Source organism: Vicugna pacos, chromosome 2 (genome assembly GCF_048564905.1).
Source record: "Vicugna pacos chromosome 2, VicPac4, whole genome shotgun sequence".
NCBI classification, from domain to species: Eukaryota; Metazoa; Chordata; class Mammalia; order Artiodactyla; family Camelidae; genus Vicugna; species Vicugna pacos.
In genome coordinates, this window is record NC_132988.1 from 67388450 (window position 1) to 67407043 (window position 18594).

At 35.7% G+C, this 18594-nt stretch overlaps 1 protein-coding gene across 2 annotated transcripts in view; it reads right to left on the reverse strand.

Annotated features, from left to right (window-relative positions):
- Positions 1-3146: 3146 nt before the first annotated feature.
- The window catches only part of LOC102537954 (transmembrane serine protease 11A), a 45120-nt gene continuing 29672 nt past the window's right edge, over positions 3147-18594 (reverse strand). Inside the window, exons 6-10 of one of the 2 annotated variants that reach the window (XM_031689752.2) lie at positions 15342-15380; positions 13224-13395; positions 8350-8609; positions 6897-7039; positions 3147-5152 (exon numbers count right to left, since the gene is read on the reverse strand). In XM_031689752.2, the coding sequence (XP_031545612.2) occupies positions 4991-5152; positions 6897-7039; positions 8350-8609; positions 13224-13395; positions 15342-15380 (776 nt within the window). In that variant the 3' untranslated portion in view covers positions 3147-4990. The remainder of the gene's footprint in view (positions 5153-6896; positions 7040-8349; positions 8610-13223; positions 13396-15341; positions 15381-18594) is intronic. The other variant, XM_072940838.1, reaches the window with a different exon arrangement.

The window sequence follows — 18594 nt, forward strand, 5'->3', positions numbered from 1 at the left end:
TTAAAGCTCCACTCTTGGAGCAACTTTCAAGTATATAGTACAGTATTACAACTAGAGTCACCATGGTGCATATTAGCTCCTGGGACTTACTCATCTCATAACTGAAATTTGAATCCTTTAACCAACATCTCCCCATCTCCCTGTTCCCCAGTCCTTGGCAACCTACTGTGCAGCATAGTGACTGTAGTTAATAATACTGTATTGTATATTTGAAATCTTCTACGAGTACATCTTAAGTGTTCTCACTACAAAAAAGAAAAGATAAATAGGTTAGTGATGGGTGTGTTACTTAATGCGGTAATCATTTCACAATGTATATATATATAATCAAGTCATCATGTTGTATACTTTAAATTTACACAGTTTTATTGTCAATTCTCTTTCAGAAGCCTGGAACAGATGTTAATATAGTCCAAAACACCCTCAAAGAAACATCCAAAATATTGTTTAACCATATATCTGGGCACCATGTCCCAATCAAGGTGATACATAAAACTAACCATCACAGAGTTCAAATAACAGACCCACAGTGACTTAGCTGGTAGGCTGTAGAACTGGAATTCAAATAAATTCTGTTTAATTTCACATTGTTTGCTTCTATGTTATGCTTCCATGCATGCTATCCATCAAATGTGTGATTTGGTAGTATAATCTGTTACAAATAGTTTAAAAGATTATTTGAACCTATATTTAATAATTCATCTGATTCAAATGAGCAACAATGGCCAGTCTTTGTATTAGTGTTGAACTCTTTCACTAATCTGTGAAACATGTGATTGTAGAGAGGTACTTGAACAGGATTTGAGGTCATTTGGAATCATGAAAGTACATCATAACATCCTTTTGACACAAAGATAACAATTCTCACTGTTGAAAGAGCATGCACTTGAGTTGTTTTGTTTTTGTTTTTGTTTTTAGTAATACTGGTACATTTCCTCTGATTCATCCTTATTTGTTTTTAAAGACTTTTGAACAAAAATGTTCAAAACTAGGATAGTTTTTTGGGGGATTAGGAATAGTCTGTAGTCATGGAACAGGGAGAAGCTACCAGTTCACCTTGGAATCCAGTCTGATTTTGTTTTGTTTTGTTTTATTATTTATCCTGGGCTCTAAGCTGTTGATCTAATTTCTTTTCAGAGGCATCTAAATGAGAAGGAAATAAAGAATTTGGTTCAAGAAGGAGATGGTGTAATTATCTCCTATTTGATGGTTAGGTTCTTAAAATGGCCCAGTGAAAGGCAGTGTGAGAGCAAGGTGTTTTTAGAGTGGTTTTCATGAAAAGTCAGAAATAGTGTTTGTGCTTCTGCACTATGAGTAGTGTTTGTTGCCTCAGACAGCGTGGGAGAGAGGAAACAGAGCTGTGCTCAGCTGTGGTGTGACTCCTCACCTAGAATGGGCTCCTCTGTGCTCCATTCTAACTTTCCCCTATGAATTTGGGATGTGCTCATTTAAGAGAATATGGGGAAAAGTTTTTGATTTAGAAGGTCTCCTGAAAGGTCAGAGCCTTGCGCTACTGTATCTTGATTACTTCTGGTGTAGGCAGAGAGCAGGAGGTCTTCAGACACATTCAAGAACATGCAAAGCAGGACCAGCACAGAGTGGAAAGCAGTGTAAAGAAAGTGACCCTGGAAAGCAGTTAACAGCTGAGAACCGAGGTGTGTTTCCTTCATAGAAATCATAACTAGCCTCCGTTAATTTATTCCTTCACCAAACGTAGTATATACAGAATATTGTACTAAGTACTATGGGGAATACAAAGATGAATAAAACAACCTTTAGCCTAACAAAAATTAGAATAGTTTTAGAGATAATAAATGTACATAAAATATTACAGGGTAAAGTATGAGAAATGCTTTAGGGGAAGAACAAAAATATTTGATAGAGAGTAATTTTGTCTGGAATAATAAAGGTATTCTTGGTAGAGGTGATAATTGAGCTAAATCTCATAGAGTAAAGAGAACATCGCATGACCTACTATCTACGTGTTCTAGAAATAAAGAGTAACGTTCAGTGTTACAAGAGCACTGAGTACAAGTAAAACAAAACTTATTGGTTGTTGGCAGATTGTAAAGGGCCTTAAAAGCTATGGTGACATGGATTTAGACTCAGTTTGTCAGGTAAAGGGAAAATCAGTGAAGATTTGAGTCCATGGGAGTAGCATTCTTGAATAGCATCATAACCTAGCGACAGTTTGCTAAATGGATAGAGTAGAGATAAATTAAAGATGGGGAAAGCAGTGGGAGCAGGTGACATAATAACAATATGATGTTAGTAATGTGAATGATTATTCCAGAATGTTCTATAGGAACTACAGGTTAGGTTGTGAAATCAATTTTGTTGGTGGAGCAAGCATTTTTAAAAAATGAAACAGAATAGAAAATATTAGATTTTATTGTATTTAGTAAGGTGGGTATTGTTTTATGAAACTTTCGTTTCAATTTCTAATACATACGGATTTTGTTACGTATTTATGGAGCTATGATATAAAATATATTTCTTACTGTGGATTGTTGTCAAGATGGAAAAACTCTACTTCAGGGTATATTCATAGAAAACCTGTCTTTACTGGAATGGTTAATGGTGCTCCATGAATATAGTGAAGGTAAGGGTAGGAGAGAAACTCTCTAAGCACACTGTGTGTGGAGATCACTCTGTATTTGAAATAGTCACTGACTAAAAACACTTATTCTGCTGTTTCTTTTAGGAACATGATAGTGAACATACAGTTTGACTAGGAGATTGTAGGTTTTGAACACTTAGTGTCTTAATTTTGAGATAGCTCTGGCATTTCTGAAAATAATCAAGCTCCTTTGGAACAAGTTTTCAACAGGGATAAGTCTCCCCTTAGGAGACATTTGCCAATGTCTGGAGATATTTTTGAGTATTATAATTTTGGGAGAAGGAGTATGTTACATCATCTAGAAGGTCAGGGGTGCTGCTAAAATTCTACGATCCATAGGATAACTCTCAAAGAAATTATCCAGGCCAGATGTCCAAAGTGAGAAAGTTGAGTTGAGAAATCTTGCTTCGGAGTGACCCAAACTACTTATTTAAAAGAAATGTGGTTTTAACAGCATTTGAAAAAAAGATTCATGTTATTAGTCTAACACAGATTCAGTGATACTATTTGTAGAATGCTCCAATCACCAACTTTATTATTAGATTTTAAATGATACAGTGGTATTCATTTACATGTGACCCAGAATTAAATATTGCACAAAACAAATGCAAAGTTTTACCTCTAAGATAATTTCTTGAATCTTAACACTAGAAATCAAAAGTATATCTTACCATCATAATACTGAATAGTTTATATGTGTATGTATAATTTTACATATGAAGAAGCAACTTTATCTTGAAGTGAGTTCAGAAGATTAGCAGCAAGCCAATTTAAAATTCTTAAGAGTTTCTTAATTTAAAACAGATTCCATAGAACTCACTGTAATTTTTCTACAACTGATGATTCAATAAATATAGACAATCATAAAGATACTTTGTAAGGAAAAGGGCATGTAAAATTGGCACCTGGGTATGAAGACCGCTGGGGATACAAATTACCTACAGCTTCGCCAATTCATTTACATTTCTTGCCTTCAGTTCTCTGAACCGTAAGTATGTTGGCACATGTGACATGTCGTCTCTCCTAAACTTTAAAATTTTGTGAGTCTAAGTTATGGAACAGTTTTTGTGATGAATAAATTTTAAATCTCTTCTAGATTATTTTAGGATTATTTTCATGCCTTATCAGCTGCACGTGGGGGAAATTATTACAAAGTGATTTTTCCAATGGTTTGGTTTATATTTGAACCACATGAGTAAATGACACCCTGCCTGTAACCCTGATGTTAAGCTAGCCTTGTGACACAGAGTAACAGTTTCCACAAAAATCTTCATTTAATTGTATAATGGAATACATGAGCCTGACTATCCTAATGTCTTCATGAAACACTACCTAGGGGGTTTATTTGCTCTTTCAGATCACTTTGTTCATGTGTTCTGTATGGTAATCCTCAAAATTTATATTTCTAAATTTTTTAAAACTAATTTTCATGGCTGAAATAGTCAGGCTGTTGCTGCAAGCCTAAGTAGATAATTGACTGCAGTAATACAAAGAAATAAACTTTTTCTATGTGGAAAGATAATGCTCATTAATTCTTCAACATATTAGCAAATTCTCAATTTTTTCTAGGCATTAATGTACAAGGACGCCTCTGGTGGTCCAAATATATAAATGCATCTATAAAATGTCCAATTTTTGTGCCATTGTTTTGGGACTGCTCATAAAACTACCATTACCTTTCCCCTCTGTAACAAAAATACGTTTTGATTAGCTAATTACTATATATATTTACTCATTAATCAGGCTTTTCTGGGTATATCTGAAGTTAAGTATATTGTGTGTGTGTATATATGTTAAAGAATCACCAAGAAATTAGGGAGGTTTCACAGCTGACAAAAGTTAGATTTCTGGCTTGATTTATCACCATACTTTGTTTCCTAGATATAACTTTGTTTTTAAATGAAGATCCTTTCAGTGGGGTTATAAATAGAAAATGTGGGAAATCTCTTTGGAAAATCTGGAAGAACAAGAAAAAAGAAAAAAGAAGTATTTGTGAGCTCTGGAGAAATAATAGAAAATTATATAAGGGTTTCCCGAACTCTGAGAGTTTAAAAAGTTTCTCACTTAAGGGGACACCCCTAACAAAGACATTCTAAAAATATCGTGGATTATCCTCAGAAATTTGCACTACTCCTCATTAATATTCTAGCTTGCATGATTTAAAGAGCTGCAGGACAGGTTAAATTGATCCACTACTTTACAGATTTAAATCTTTTTTAAATTGGTTATGGGTTTTTGATTGATGAAAGCAATGTTGAACTAAATCATGTCATTTAATCTCACTTCAATGTACTTATATCCACAGAATATTTGGATTCTCATACATGTATGATCTGCATACAGCTCTCCATGTTTAACTTGTATAGGGAATTAGAGGCCTGTTTTTGAAGCAATCCAGTTTCTATAATAAGTCACTTTTGTGTAGACTCCAGGTTTGTTCTTTTGACCACAGTTATCTCCCCAGCTCACAATTCCAATGAGGTACCAGGTATCTTTAAGATCCTTTCCAACTAAAGGTCCCCCAGAATCACCCTGAAAAGAAAAAAAGAAAAAGAAAATAAGCTAAATATATAACTTATTACTTACGATATTTTAATGAACCACATGCTTTATTATTAGTAGTAAATGTATAGATTACCAATTATAGGATAATTAATTGAAACATGGATTTCAAAAGTTATAAAGGCCTCAGTTCAATTTCAACATTTTAATTTTTAAAATTTTTTCAGCTTTATAGACAAATAATTTAAAAATACAATTATATATATTTAAAGTATATAACATGATAATTTGACATATATACTTTGTGAGATGATTACCACAATCAGGTTAATTAACACATTCATCACCTCACAGTTACTTTGTTTGTGTGAGAATGCTTAAGGTCTACTCTTAAAATTTCACGTATACAGCACAGATTGTCAAGCTGATGTTGGATTTCTTCTGACTCTAAACAGGGTGCCTAGACTTCTGTTTTGTCAGACTAGGTCCCTTACCATGTATTCAGTAGCAGTGACTGTATTCCTGTCTTAGAGCTCTGTGCCTGAGTCATTTCCTCAATACCTTACCCAATTTTTCTATGACTAGAGCTCTTATTACTTACTCACTGTATAGTCATGGGGCAGGAATCTTACCTCAGCTCCCCAATCCAGTGAAAGCACTTTATGATCACCAGTCTTCCCTGAGGCTTATCACTAATCTCCCCATTTGCCTAGATTCCCACGTCTGGTGTGTTCCTACACTCTGGTCACCACCTTCCACTTGTCTGTCATGGCATGAACCTCTCTTTGGATTCCCTGAATTCTAGCTGCCTCCCTCTACGTTCTCAGCAACTGAAGCTAGATATGGACCAGATGCTGCCCTTACCCATCTTACCAGATGCTGCAAAACTTGCTGCTCTTTTTTTGACAGAGGTGTCTGTGTTGTGTAATTTGTGGGACTCTGGACACGGCTTTCTGCCACCTGATAACAAACCAGTTCCCATCATTTCACTATGGAGAATCACCTCCTTGGAGTTTTTAAGAATCTCATAAAGCAAGTGCCACCAGGAGGAAAAACACTTTACACCTTTGTCAGAAAATATTCATGCAGAATAAATGCTGTATAATAGAGGGGAGCACTGGAAAAGGGACTGATCCACCTGGTCGGCTGTAACTGCATCTCACCTCCCATCCTCCACAGGCTGAGACCCATCACATTACTTGGAATTGCCTCAGATATGAATTGAAAATTTCACATCTTCATAATTTTGGCGATGCCTTTTCTCTTTTTTATAGTATTCCCTTATTCTATAACTGGGTGCTATTTATGCTTCAGGCTTCATCTCTCTAATACTTGTTCCAAAAATGTTCCCTTCAAGCCAAAAATATTTGTTCTCCACACTTGAAACCAACACAATATTCTCAGTCAACTACACATTAATAAAAAATTTGTCCATTATGTAATTTATAATATCACATCAGAATTCATTGTTCATGATGGTTTTCTTTCTAGATGTGAGCTCTGTAAGGAAAGGGATTCTGCTTTATGAACTTTTGGGCTTCTGCTATTAAGAAAATTAAATTTCATTGGTTAGTTTATTTGATAGCATCAAAGAAACTCTTCACTTATTTCATTTTGCTCAATAAAACATTTAAAAATATGCTTGTGTTGTGAAATTTGCAGTTAGAAAAATTTGAAATAAGATATCTGTACTTTACTAATGTAAAGAACGTCAAATATTTCTTGAGACAGATACATTTTTTTAATGATATCAAAATATTCTCTCTCCACCTACCCTGCAGGCATCATAAATTCCTTCCAGATACCCAGCACAAAACATTCCAGATTTTATATCATTCCCATACACGTGTGGCTGCTTGCACACATCGTCACTTATGATTTTCAGTCTGGCTTCTCGAAGATTATTTTGGGATTCCCCTTATAGAAAGTAAAGAAAACAAAGTACAAAGGAAAACAAAGGAAAAACAAAGTAATTTCAGTGTTTAAAACCAGCCTCCTTAATGGAGAATGAGAATTAAAGGTTTATTCTTCAGAGTTTATTGTGTATAAATAAATTGTCTAGAGCTCTGTGAATGGATGTTACTCTCAGAAAGCCCTTTCTTACCTTCTCAAGCCCAGAGTTCAAGAATCCCTCTCACTATTGTTATATGTATGTACCTGGACCAGATTTTTGAATCCAGAGTGTGTCTGACTAAGTATGCCCCACAAACATTCAAAAATGAAATCATTTTTATTTCTTAAAAGATTGAGTTAGTATACTAAGTTAAATCATTTTTGAGAGGGCAACGGAAGGTTTGTTAGCAGAGACGATTTCTCTCTATATAGTAGTCGTATCCCTGATCTCTCTTAATTAGCCTGTTTGGTTCTGAAGCAGATTATGCTACAACTGGAGATTGGAGCTGAACAAAGGAAAATTTTATGATGTGACCGAGGAAAGTGAAAATGAGTGATGGAGCAAACTACGGGGAAGAGGAGATGAAAAAAGAGAGGGGAGGCTCACAGAGATGGGCTCAAGGTGAAGGAGTCTTGGAGTGAAGGTGGGTGTGAAGATCACAACACACCTAGAGCATACCTGGCTTTGCATAGAGAATGGCACATAGATTTTAGTGTTAGAGGGAACATTTTTTTCTGTCTTTCCTTTTGAAACTGTCTTTCTCTAGTTTCATATGATTCTGACCAGGCTGCCAATCACATACCTGCCTTTCTTTGTACAGATGTAGAAGTGAGTCTTTGAGTTAGCAAGTCTATCTGAGTACCCCTGGGCCATAAGAAACCATTTCAGGAATTAAGTAGGTTCTGGCAAAGAGAGGGACATGTTCTGCCCTCAGCATCAACTAGGTAAAGATGACATAAACACTGAGCTGCTGTTGGCCACCTTTGCCACTATGTGGAGCTAGAGTCCCTCTATATGAAGGCGACCTAGGAGAAAACAGCCAAGTAATTAATGAAAAGACTCAGAGATTCAGAGCCTGATGACATCATACAAACTCAAGCTGTGTCTGAAGGCAGACTCATCTCTTGACTTCCAAATTATAAGGGCAAAATTTGCAATTTTATTATTGCTTTTTACTTTAGTTAATTTGAGTTGAGTTTCTGTCACTTGCAAAACAGGAGCCCTAACTAATCTGAACAAACTGTAGAAAAATGACAGGATAATATTGATGTGCATCAAATCATACTGCCATAAATAGAGCTAGGTGCTCTGTGATCCATTTTGAGACACCCACCACCATAGAAGAGTGCTCCAAATCCTGTGATATAGACAGTTGAATTTGGTTGGAAGGACGCAGAGGCTTCTGGCAAACAAACCCGACGGATGTCATCAGTAAAAGTGACTCTGGGAGAGAATTGCACTACAGCAATGTCGTACTCTCTTGCTGGGGAGTGGAATCTCTCATGGACAATAATTTTTCTGATACTTCTTTTCATTAATGGAGGGTTGATTGTTGTTCCAAAGCTAACAGTCCATTGACTTGGATTTGCTTTCCTGGAAAAGGTTAGAAATGAACAGAATATATGAACTGTGTTACAGTAATCACATGTAGGCTAATAAAAGAGAAAATTTCATCCTGAAATACTTGGTTGCAATGATAGGTTTCTTTGACCACTTAAATATAGTTTCTCTTAACATTTTGAAAGGTAAAATGTGCACAAACAGTATCTGAGCTGAAATCCAATACAGAATTATTGAGTTTTAGAACTGTAAAGCACATAAAATATTATTCTTTTTTTTTTTAGCAAATCTTTATTAAACATCTGTGTTGTGCTGAAACTTACTTGAAGTGCTGGAGATAAAGTGGTGAACAAGACAAAATTCTCTGCTGGTGGGAGTGTTTGATGGCAGTGAAAGATAAAGAACAAAACAAATTAACAAGTGAATAACTTACAACAGTGATAAGGGTTATAAATAAAACAGGGCAACAGGATAGAGTACAAGGGGATAATTAGACAAGTCTCTTGAGAACGTGGCATTTGGGTTGAGACATGGTTGACGAGGAGTCAGCTATGAGAAGATGGGAAGACAAGTTTACGGTCAAACTTCCCAAGGGCTTAGACCAAACAGGCTGTGGTTCATGGCACAAGGGAAGAAAGGTGGGGGGTGAGGTTGGAGAGGGTATGCAGGGGCCAGATTTTAGAGTGTTTTATAGGTCATGAATAAAGCACTTAGGTACTATGTAAGTGAGATGGGAATTCACTGGATGAGAAGCTGGTGGATCATGGTACATCCAAGGATTGGAAAGGTCATCTACTAAAGCTTATGTTTATACTTAAGAAAAATAGGGCCTAGATGGATTAAATTATATGCCTAGTATCACAAGTCAGCTTGTCTCTTGCTGCTCTTTATAGGATACCATCTCTCACCAAAATCTATTCATTAGTAAGAAGACTAATACTCCTTAACTAAATAATTGAACTGACATCCCCATGAGGGATAAGCAAAGATACCCATATGGATACTCATTTCTCAACCTAATTATTTCTTAACAGGTAGCTTTAGTCATAGGAAGAAGAAGATAAACGTATCAATGGGGTTTAAGTCCAATTTGACAGCTATTAATTGTGTTGGAATTATTTTTATTCTTAAGGCAATTTAAAATTTTGTTTTTATACAAAATTGCTTTTGTACATAAAAATAACTATCAGTCTTTCGTGAGTTTTATTGATATAGATCTGGTCAACTTTGTCATGCCTGGATGAATTTACCATAAATCTAAGTATTTTAAACTTGGAAATGCAAAGGATAGAACTTGCATTGAATTTACTAAAATGAGAGTGTTTATTTACAGCTTTCATACAGTGCCCTGATACTACTTAATACAGGTTGTGTTTATTACATTTGAGGATGACAAACCTGAAAAATACACCTGACGTGAAAGACACTAAGTGAAGATTACAAATAAACTTTCTAAGTTTTTTATCTGGGCCCAAATCAACAAGATGCAATTTAATAATGATGACTATTAAACTATATTTAGATCACCAAATAATTTATAAAAATTCAAAATGGTGACATCTAATCTGGAAGCCATTCCTATTAAAAGGATCTGAAAATTTTGTTGATTACTAGCTTAAAAATAACCAATTATGTGAGGAGATTTCTTCAAGTGTTCACTCAATATTAAACTGCAATAATATGAAGTAACCTCAGAAGAAGTCATTCAGTCCTCACAGATATAACGCTTAAAAAATGGGGCTTGCCATGAGGAAGACATGCTTGTGTTCAACTCCACCATCTCTTAACATTGAGACCTTGAGGAAGTTATTTCACTGATTTTCTTCAGTGAAAAAGGGCTTACTAAGCAGGGTTTACCAAGTGAAGTGGGTGTAAGAATTATACAAAACAAATCTTAAGCACCTAACCAAATATTTGTAGCATCCTTGAGCTTAATAAATAGTCATCATTGTTACAGGAACACTCTCACTTGACAAGTGTCTGTGCTCCAACCCTTCTGCAGATGGGGATGTCTTCTTTGCTTTAAAGTCCTTTTCTTCACCTTGCAATCCCTTCATCTTTGAGCAGCTCTGACAGCTGACAAGTCTTTCCTTGATTCCTGAATTCTCTTCCATAAGAAAGTACCTCAGATATATGAATAAAACTACCATCTCTACAGGCTTTCTCAGGATAAAATGTTTGCCTCCTAGGATGGTGTTTCCCAAGCTTTAGTGTGCAAATAACCTGGGGAGCCTATTAATACAGCTCCTGATTCTGTGGGGCTTGAGATTCTTGCATTTCTAACACATTTCCTAGTGATGTGAATGCTGCTGGTCTGTGGACCACATGTTGAGTGGCAAGGCTGTTTGGGTATATTATCACCTTTCTTTATCATCTAAAACTTTTTAAAAGCACTTCACTGTGTCAGGTTCTCCCTAAGTGTGTTTTCCAAGGCAGAATTCACTATCGCAGGTACGATCTAATCAAAGCAGAGTCTAACATCTCATTTATTCTGGGTTCTACATTTCTTTTAATGCAGTCTAAATCACAATATAGTTTTGTAAACAACTGACTTGCAGTGGACTATCTTGTGGCAAAAATTTCTAAGCAATTTTTACATGTTAAAGCCGATACCTGCTTTCTGTACTGACAGACTTAGTTTTTTTTTTTTTTTGACTCAAGTTAGAACCTTATATTTATACCTGCTTAAATTCATCATTTAGTTATTGCTTATTACTCTAACATAATTAAAATCCTTTTGAAATTTCTGAATTTCTTACTCACACATTGATTTTCCTTTCCAGAGAATGTTAGGTACTTTATAAGCATAACTTTCATATCATGTGCCAAGCCCAGAAAATATACTGTCTAGGACATGATGCAGAGTTGAGATCTTTAGTGGGCCTCAGTATTTCAGTAACAATTCTTGATCATCATCCTTTGGATAGAGTTGTTTATTTACTGAGTTACTTGTTACCCTTGCATTCAGTTTATATTATTTAATTTTTTCCAGAAGTCTTCCCATTTTATTTTGTCATTAAGACACTGGTCATACTATCTGTCTTGAGAGATGTGTTTAGTTCTTCAAAGCATATTTTAAGGCAGACACTGACAGAAATCAAGAGCATTTAGAGAAGAACCAAGATTTGAGGTCATCTGAAAGTTGATGCTGTGAAATAAAATAGAATATTTATTTTCACATACAGTTTAGAGATTCTCACTTACTTTATAATGTATAATAAGGCCTGAAAAAGAGAAACTAAGAAACAGCTGTTCAATGGATGAAGAAATAAATTTGATCCATTTTATTCCAGATGAAAGACCAAATATCAATGGATAAAAGTTATTAGGTGGCAGATTTGGTGTTCAGTGTTATAAAGGTATTTGCAAACATAGAACTATCTACCACAGAATCGCCTAACTTTGGAGCTAGTAAGCTCTCCATTATTTTAAGATATTCAGTCCCAACCTAGGCACCTGACTAATGGATTTCTGTTACTTCTACTATGTTGACCTATTGAACTCTCATGTCTTTCACACTTTAAGAATCTAAGTCTCTATATAGGTTTAGACTCATATGTAGGCAGAACTTACTGTGCTATCAAAAGTCAAAATTTTAGGACTCAAAAGGATCTTGAGATGATCTAGTCCATCTGTTTCCCATTACACTATGGTTTAATAATTTGCCCAAGGTTGCAGAGATCAGATCCAGCTCCCCTACTGTCTGGCAATATTTTACCTACTAAGTTCTATTTCCACCTGCTTTACAGAAATACCCAGGAAGCTCTTGTTATCACCATGACAATTGATACTAGAAAAAGGCCATAAAGTGAATCTACTTAGAAAAAATCCGAGATTTTAAACATAAAAATCCAACTGGTTATTCTCTTTAAAGTAAAACTAAAATTATGAAAAAAACAGTCACTTTTATCTTTTACTTAATAAAACTTATGTTGTAACTATGCTCAGAATGAATAAAGAATCAAGTGTCAACTGTTCATTCAAACAACTACATGAAACACTTTATCTTTACTTCAGTTTGCCCTTTGTAGCACCATTGTCAAGAGGTGTCTCTTGAATATGAAGGTCTCATTGGGTGGCCCAAAACCCTCTCTTCATAATCTGTCACTCAAAGGAATCTCTTTCAAGTGCCTGTCCTTATCATCCTGATCATTTTTTCATTTTGATTTGTGAACTGCTCTAATTCCATTAGATCTTAATATGTCAAAACTATAGGTTTGATTTGAGCAATTCTCACATTATCACATTACCAACTTCCTATGTCCACTGAAGATTTCCATTTCACTTTTAATTAATTTGATAATTTTGAGACTGGCCCAAATCTTTGGCAGAAACAGACACTAGTATTAAGAGGATTGTTTGAGAAAGAATTAATTATATATGTTATTAGTAAATATTTTGTTTTAGGACTTCTGTCTCTTTATACAATTTCTTTATGTAAAACTCTGAGGACCTGATCAGTATACACTAGGATAATGATTATAACCCCACTGAGTTTCCAAATAAGTGCTAGTGTAAATTAGTTTAGAAATGAACCTGGAAAGTTTTTCTCATTTTATCTCAGTAGAATTTGGGGGCATTATTACTCAGAAGATAAAACTCAGAATTTTTTTTAGCAGTAGTAGCAAGTTAACATCAATCACTTACTTCTTAAAGCAGTGCGCTGCAGTGACAAGCCACGTGTTACTAATCAGGGTGGCCCCACACTGATGTATATTGTTATGCTGAAGGGAAGCTTGCCACGGCCAGGCAGCCTTGACTGCAAGGTCTCCGGACATTATTCTGTTGACTGTTAATGGAACAACTCTTTTACCACAACCTGAAAGACATGAGATCATTAAGTCATAAGAAACATCTCAATAATCTTTCACACAGAGAGACTAGTAGAGTATTGCAATGCAATGTTTGCATCTGTCATTATATAAACATGCACAACATTAATATCCATCCTCTGTATTTCCTGATAGCTGGTGTTTTGCTCACTCCCTCCATTTGTAAATGTGGATATATATATTGCCTTCTGAAGCTATGTAAGGCTGCAAAGGGTTGACACACCACAAAGTATGTGTCCTGAGGACTTGCAGTATCAATTATCCAGATGTTCTGGGAGCTCCTACTAAGATGACTGTTTCTCAGCTTTAGGTGAGCCCATCATGTTACTTTGAAGTCCTCTTTGACTGAAGGAAGAACTGGTTAGGGAGGTTACTGCCAATTCCTTGGAACTCCTTCTTCTATACATTTTTCTGACTAGTTCCTAAGGTGCGCTTGAGTTAATGTATCATGGCCAGTCTCACTCTTCAGGATGGAGGGTTCCATGTTTCCATATAAACATCACATTCATTATTGGTGTAAATAAATATGTAATGTACTGTGTGCATCAGATCAGAGGTTAGTTTGCTGCCTAGGGTTCCTGCTAAGAATTAAGCCTGTTTGGAGCATGGTGCTAATAAAGAAAATATGGTAGGTTCAGTTCTTGTTCCTATAAGTGAAGTATCAAAAGGGGAAATTTATTTTACCAGTACTGATTACACCCCCACTGTGGCCAGTCATTTTAGAAATCTGCATCACATTTCTCTAGTTTAGACAACCATTTTTCTCATCTGGAGGAATGCAACAGCTTTCCGGTTCATCCTCCTGCCTCTGGTCTTGCCCCTGCAGTCCACTCTCCACACTGAAAACTGAGTGACCTTTCTGATATGTGTAAAATCCTTTAGTGACTTCTCATTGCCCTCCAAACAAAATCAAAATGTTTCAGCATGGTTCTGGTCCTTGATCACTATTAATCACACCCCTTTCCCATGCCCCCTGCCAGACCCCCATTCTCTGTTCCAGCCATACTGATGTTTTTCAATTATAAGAAATGACCATAAAAAAAAAAAAAGAAATGACCATGCTCTTGCTTTTCTGAAGACATTTTTACATACTACATCCCCTGCTCAGGACACTAATCCCACTTGTCGCTTGACTTGTGTTCTCTCCTCTCTCTTATATCAGGAATTACCTTCTGAGCCCACAAAGATCAGGTTAGCTGACTCTGTGACTGACTCTCATAGCATAGTGTACTTTCTCTGTCATAGCACTTATCACATTGTTTTTAACATTTTCTGATTTATTTATGTCTTCCCCTACCTCTGAACTCTTAATTTTAGAGGAGGAATCATGTCTCTTTCACACTTGTATTCACTTTCTGGCACTTGGTAGATGTTAAAGATATTTGTAGAATGAATGAATAAAAATATATAGTGTATTTGCAAGACACGGATGAAGATGAACGAACACCTTTGCTCAAATTCATCACACTGCTATAAAAACTTTCAAAATTTAAGGCACAGTGATATGAAGTGAGTGAGTGGAGCTGCTGTCAGCCACGAAGATGAGTATAATTAATACATTTTATAGGTCAGTCACAAATAATTGGGTCTATCTCCTCCCCATGTTTCACTTTCTCATTATTTTATTTCTCAGCAGAAAGCATATTTCATAGCATTTAAAAAAATTAGAAAGGCAAGCCCATTTATTCAAAATCAGAAATATATAATTTCTTTAAATTGTCCCCAAATTTCCACCATGTAAAATATTTGCCTAGAACATGACAAAAAGATCAGTCTCAGAGTTAGAAGAGATGTATTTTCATCTCTTGCCCAATTGTTATTTTCTCCCAAAGAAAATGTGGGACATGGATGGGAAATTTTGAGCTAATATTTGAAGATACTGTCCTTTATGATATGGAAATTGAACTTGTTTTTATAAGCTAACTAGACTTACATGCTTGGACAGTTAGCTTCCCTGTTGATGAGCTCATTGCTGAAAAACAAAATAGAACAAAGAATGATGATTTGATATTCTTCTGGTTGGTCTCAATGACCAGAAATTATCAGAGGGTACTGACTTAACTATGGATTCTAGACACTTGAGCATATGAATCAGTCAGGAAAATAGCTACCTGATGTAAGAATAGGTGTACAGTTTTTGTAGAAATTCATAGACAACCTCGAATTAGGTGAATAATACCTCAAGCAGTGAGTAATTAAGACACAAATAGTGGATGATCAAAACCATGAGTAGTTTGCATTAATACAGAACAGTGGCTCTCCAAAGGTGCAGGGTAAAGCCTCTTTGGATTTTCCTTAAGGAGATAGAGAAAGTGGAGAAAGGGAGTGACTAGATGGGATCTTTAGACTCACACCCAGCCACAAACAGGACAGGCCTGCTTTAAGATTTCATATAAGCCTTTCTTTGGTCAAATGGTTTGGGAATGAAAAAAAGAAAGAAAATGCCCACATAAACTATATTTATAATGCAGTTCTAAACCTGTTGTGTCTTCTTATCAAACATCTGCTTAATATTGTAAAGGCCAACTGTTGTACAGAATCTAAGATTAAAATCTGTCAATTTCCAGCAGAGTTAGGAATCTGATAAAATACATACAAACATTTAAACTTAAGTTGGTGGAAGTCTGCATGAAAATTGTAATGGTTTTCAAATTAAAAAGACTTAATGAGTATAATGAGGCTAGACTGTTTTACTTATTTCTACCAGTGCCGTGTTTCTGAAACTCATATTCTCTGCATCTAATTTCCCATTGTGCACAGTAAGAATGTTTCTTTCTACTTACCTTCTGTGAATTTCACTTGGGAAACGAGTGATGATGAACTTTACAAAGTGTGAGCTTTTGAAAATAATCCAGTGTAAGAATATCCTTAAAGGTTTGTCCAAACCATTATATGGTGAAGAATCAATTGGTCAGGACAGATTCTCAGTGTTTACTTACGAAAGGAACTCAGTTTTCTGTCAAATGTTTTATTATGGTAGTAAATTTCTTGTTTTTTTTTTTTAAACTTCAGGCATACCTTGCAGATATATATGCATACACACACACATACATATATATACATATATATGTATATGGGTTTGATTCCAGATCACCACAATAAAGCAAATACTGCAATAAAGTCACTTTTTATTGGTGTCCCAGTGCATATAAAATTTATGTTTACTCTGTACTGTACTGTATAAAGTGTGCAATAGCATTATGCCTTAAAAATATGTGGATGCCTTAATTAAATCACTTTATTGCTAAAAATGCTGACCTTTATCTGACAGGGTTGCCACAAACCTTCAAAAACAAAAAACAAAATATAAAAAACAAAATACCTGTGAAGTGCAATAAGGGAAAGTGCAATAAAATGAGGTATTTTAATGCCACATATTAGTAATACATTAAAATGGAAAATGGTATAAGGTTAGAACTCTTCAGTTAAGACTTCTTCAGCTTAGTTTGAGCAAGATACAAATCACGCCTTTCCAGGGTTAAGTGCAATGGTTGGGACTGTAATTGGATTTTTAAAGAAAAAATTTTTAGTGAGAATGATTATACCTAGGGGTAAACTATCCATACACAGGTAACTGCTGTTGAAGATTTCTAATTTTGACCAAATATTTTTACTTTGCATGCCTGGGAGTGAAAAGAAACATTAACACCTTAGTTTTGAGAGTGGCCCTCAAACACATGTCTGGGTTAGGAGTCAAATGGTTAGTATCTAGGGCTGTACATGCTACAAGTAACATGATGGGAAGTGGAGCCACATTAACAACTTGTAGGCAGTAAGTAGTCCTTTCACAGCCTTGGCATTTGCAGTGCAAAAGATTAATTTTAGTTTTGCTTTGACATATTACACATAAGGGACCCACACTATGCAGTTATTTGTCAAAACAAAACACAGATTCTTGACAAATTATGGATAAATCTTGGGCTAGAGGGTTGTTTCTAGACTAGGTCTAGAATTTCTGCAGTTTTCCATTTGCTTGAAGTCCTTCAAATTAAGTGTTGCTGGAGAGCAATGTTTTTGTCTATAAGAATTGCCTTGAGGATTCTACTGATCTTTCTAATAAATGAGCCTTTCCTAAGTTCTGGTAAACACTGCTCTTTTTACATCTGAAAATTTGGAGACCTTCAGTGTTCTAGGCCTCCCCCACTTTTTTTTGTTTTTAACGACGAATCACTCGCATTAATGCTTTCAGGTTTCCAAAGCATATGCACAATTTACTAGCTTTCTAAGTGGTAATAGTCTATATGTTCCATACTGTCTGTATTTTGTATTTTCTCATATATCTTCATGGTATTTCTATAATTTCAGGAATAACAAACATTATCATTGCAATTTTACAGATGAGAAAATGGAGGCAATGCATGGGCCAATTATTTGGATGGTCCTGTGGTGACTCAGTGGAATTAGAATTAGTCAGGTAACTCTCAAGTCAGGTTCTCCATCAGCACATCCTGCCCTTGACTCTACTTCAGTCATTAAAATACGCTGCAGGTCACAAACTGAGCCTGTAAGAAACAAAAAGCCCAGGCAGCTGATGACCATTTTGTGCTTCTTTTTTGGTTTCAAAGCTCAGGCTTGTAAGTTCCTGGCAAATTAACTGGTTATCAGAAATTGCATAAAACACATCATGTAACTTAGCAGAACTTCCACTATTTCACAACCTTGGTTCATTTGCTTCCCCACAAGCGAAAAAGTAAAGAAGGTGGATTAAGCCTTTGACAGGTTCTTCCCTCCTGAGTTGGGAGAGGTCTCCAGATTTATTCCCTGAATAGCTGACTCTTTGTCTCATCAGCAAACTCCTGCCCATCCCATCCCCTCAAAATTTCGCTTCCTGGTCAGGTTTCCTCTTAAAGAGTCAGCCATACCCTGAGAGGGCAGGGCATTCTGTTTCATACCTGATATTAGTCACACTTAACTCTGATTCTCTCGGTGTCCATTGGAATTTGTAGGGGAAATCTGCACTTGTCTCCCGGAAGTAGATGTTTATGGAAACAGCTTAATGGACAAGGATAAACAGGTTTCTGTCTAGCTGGACTCCTCACAGTCTTTAATATGTTAGTATAAGGGATGAATTTCCTAGGGGTGAATATTATACACAGAATTTCTGAAACGTATTTGACCACAGAGCCCTTTTTTCATAAAGCGTCTTGAGAAATTAGAGATCTGGATTTGAATCTTTGCTCCTTTTA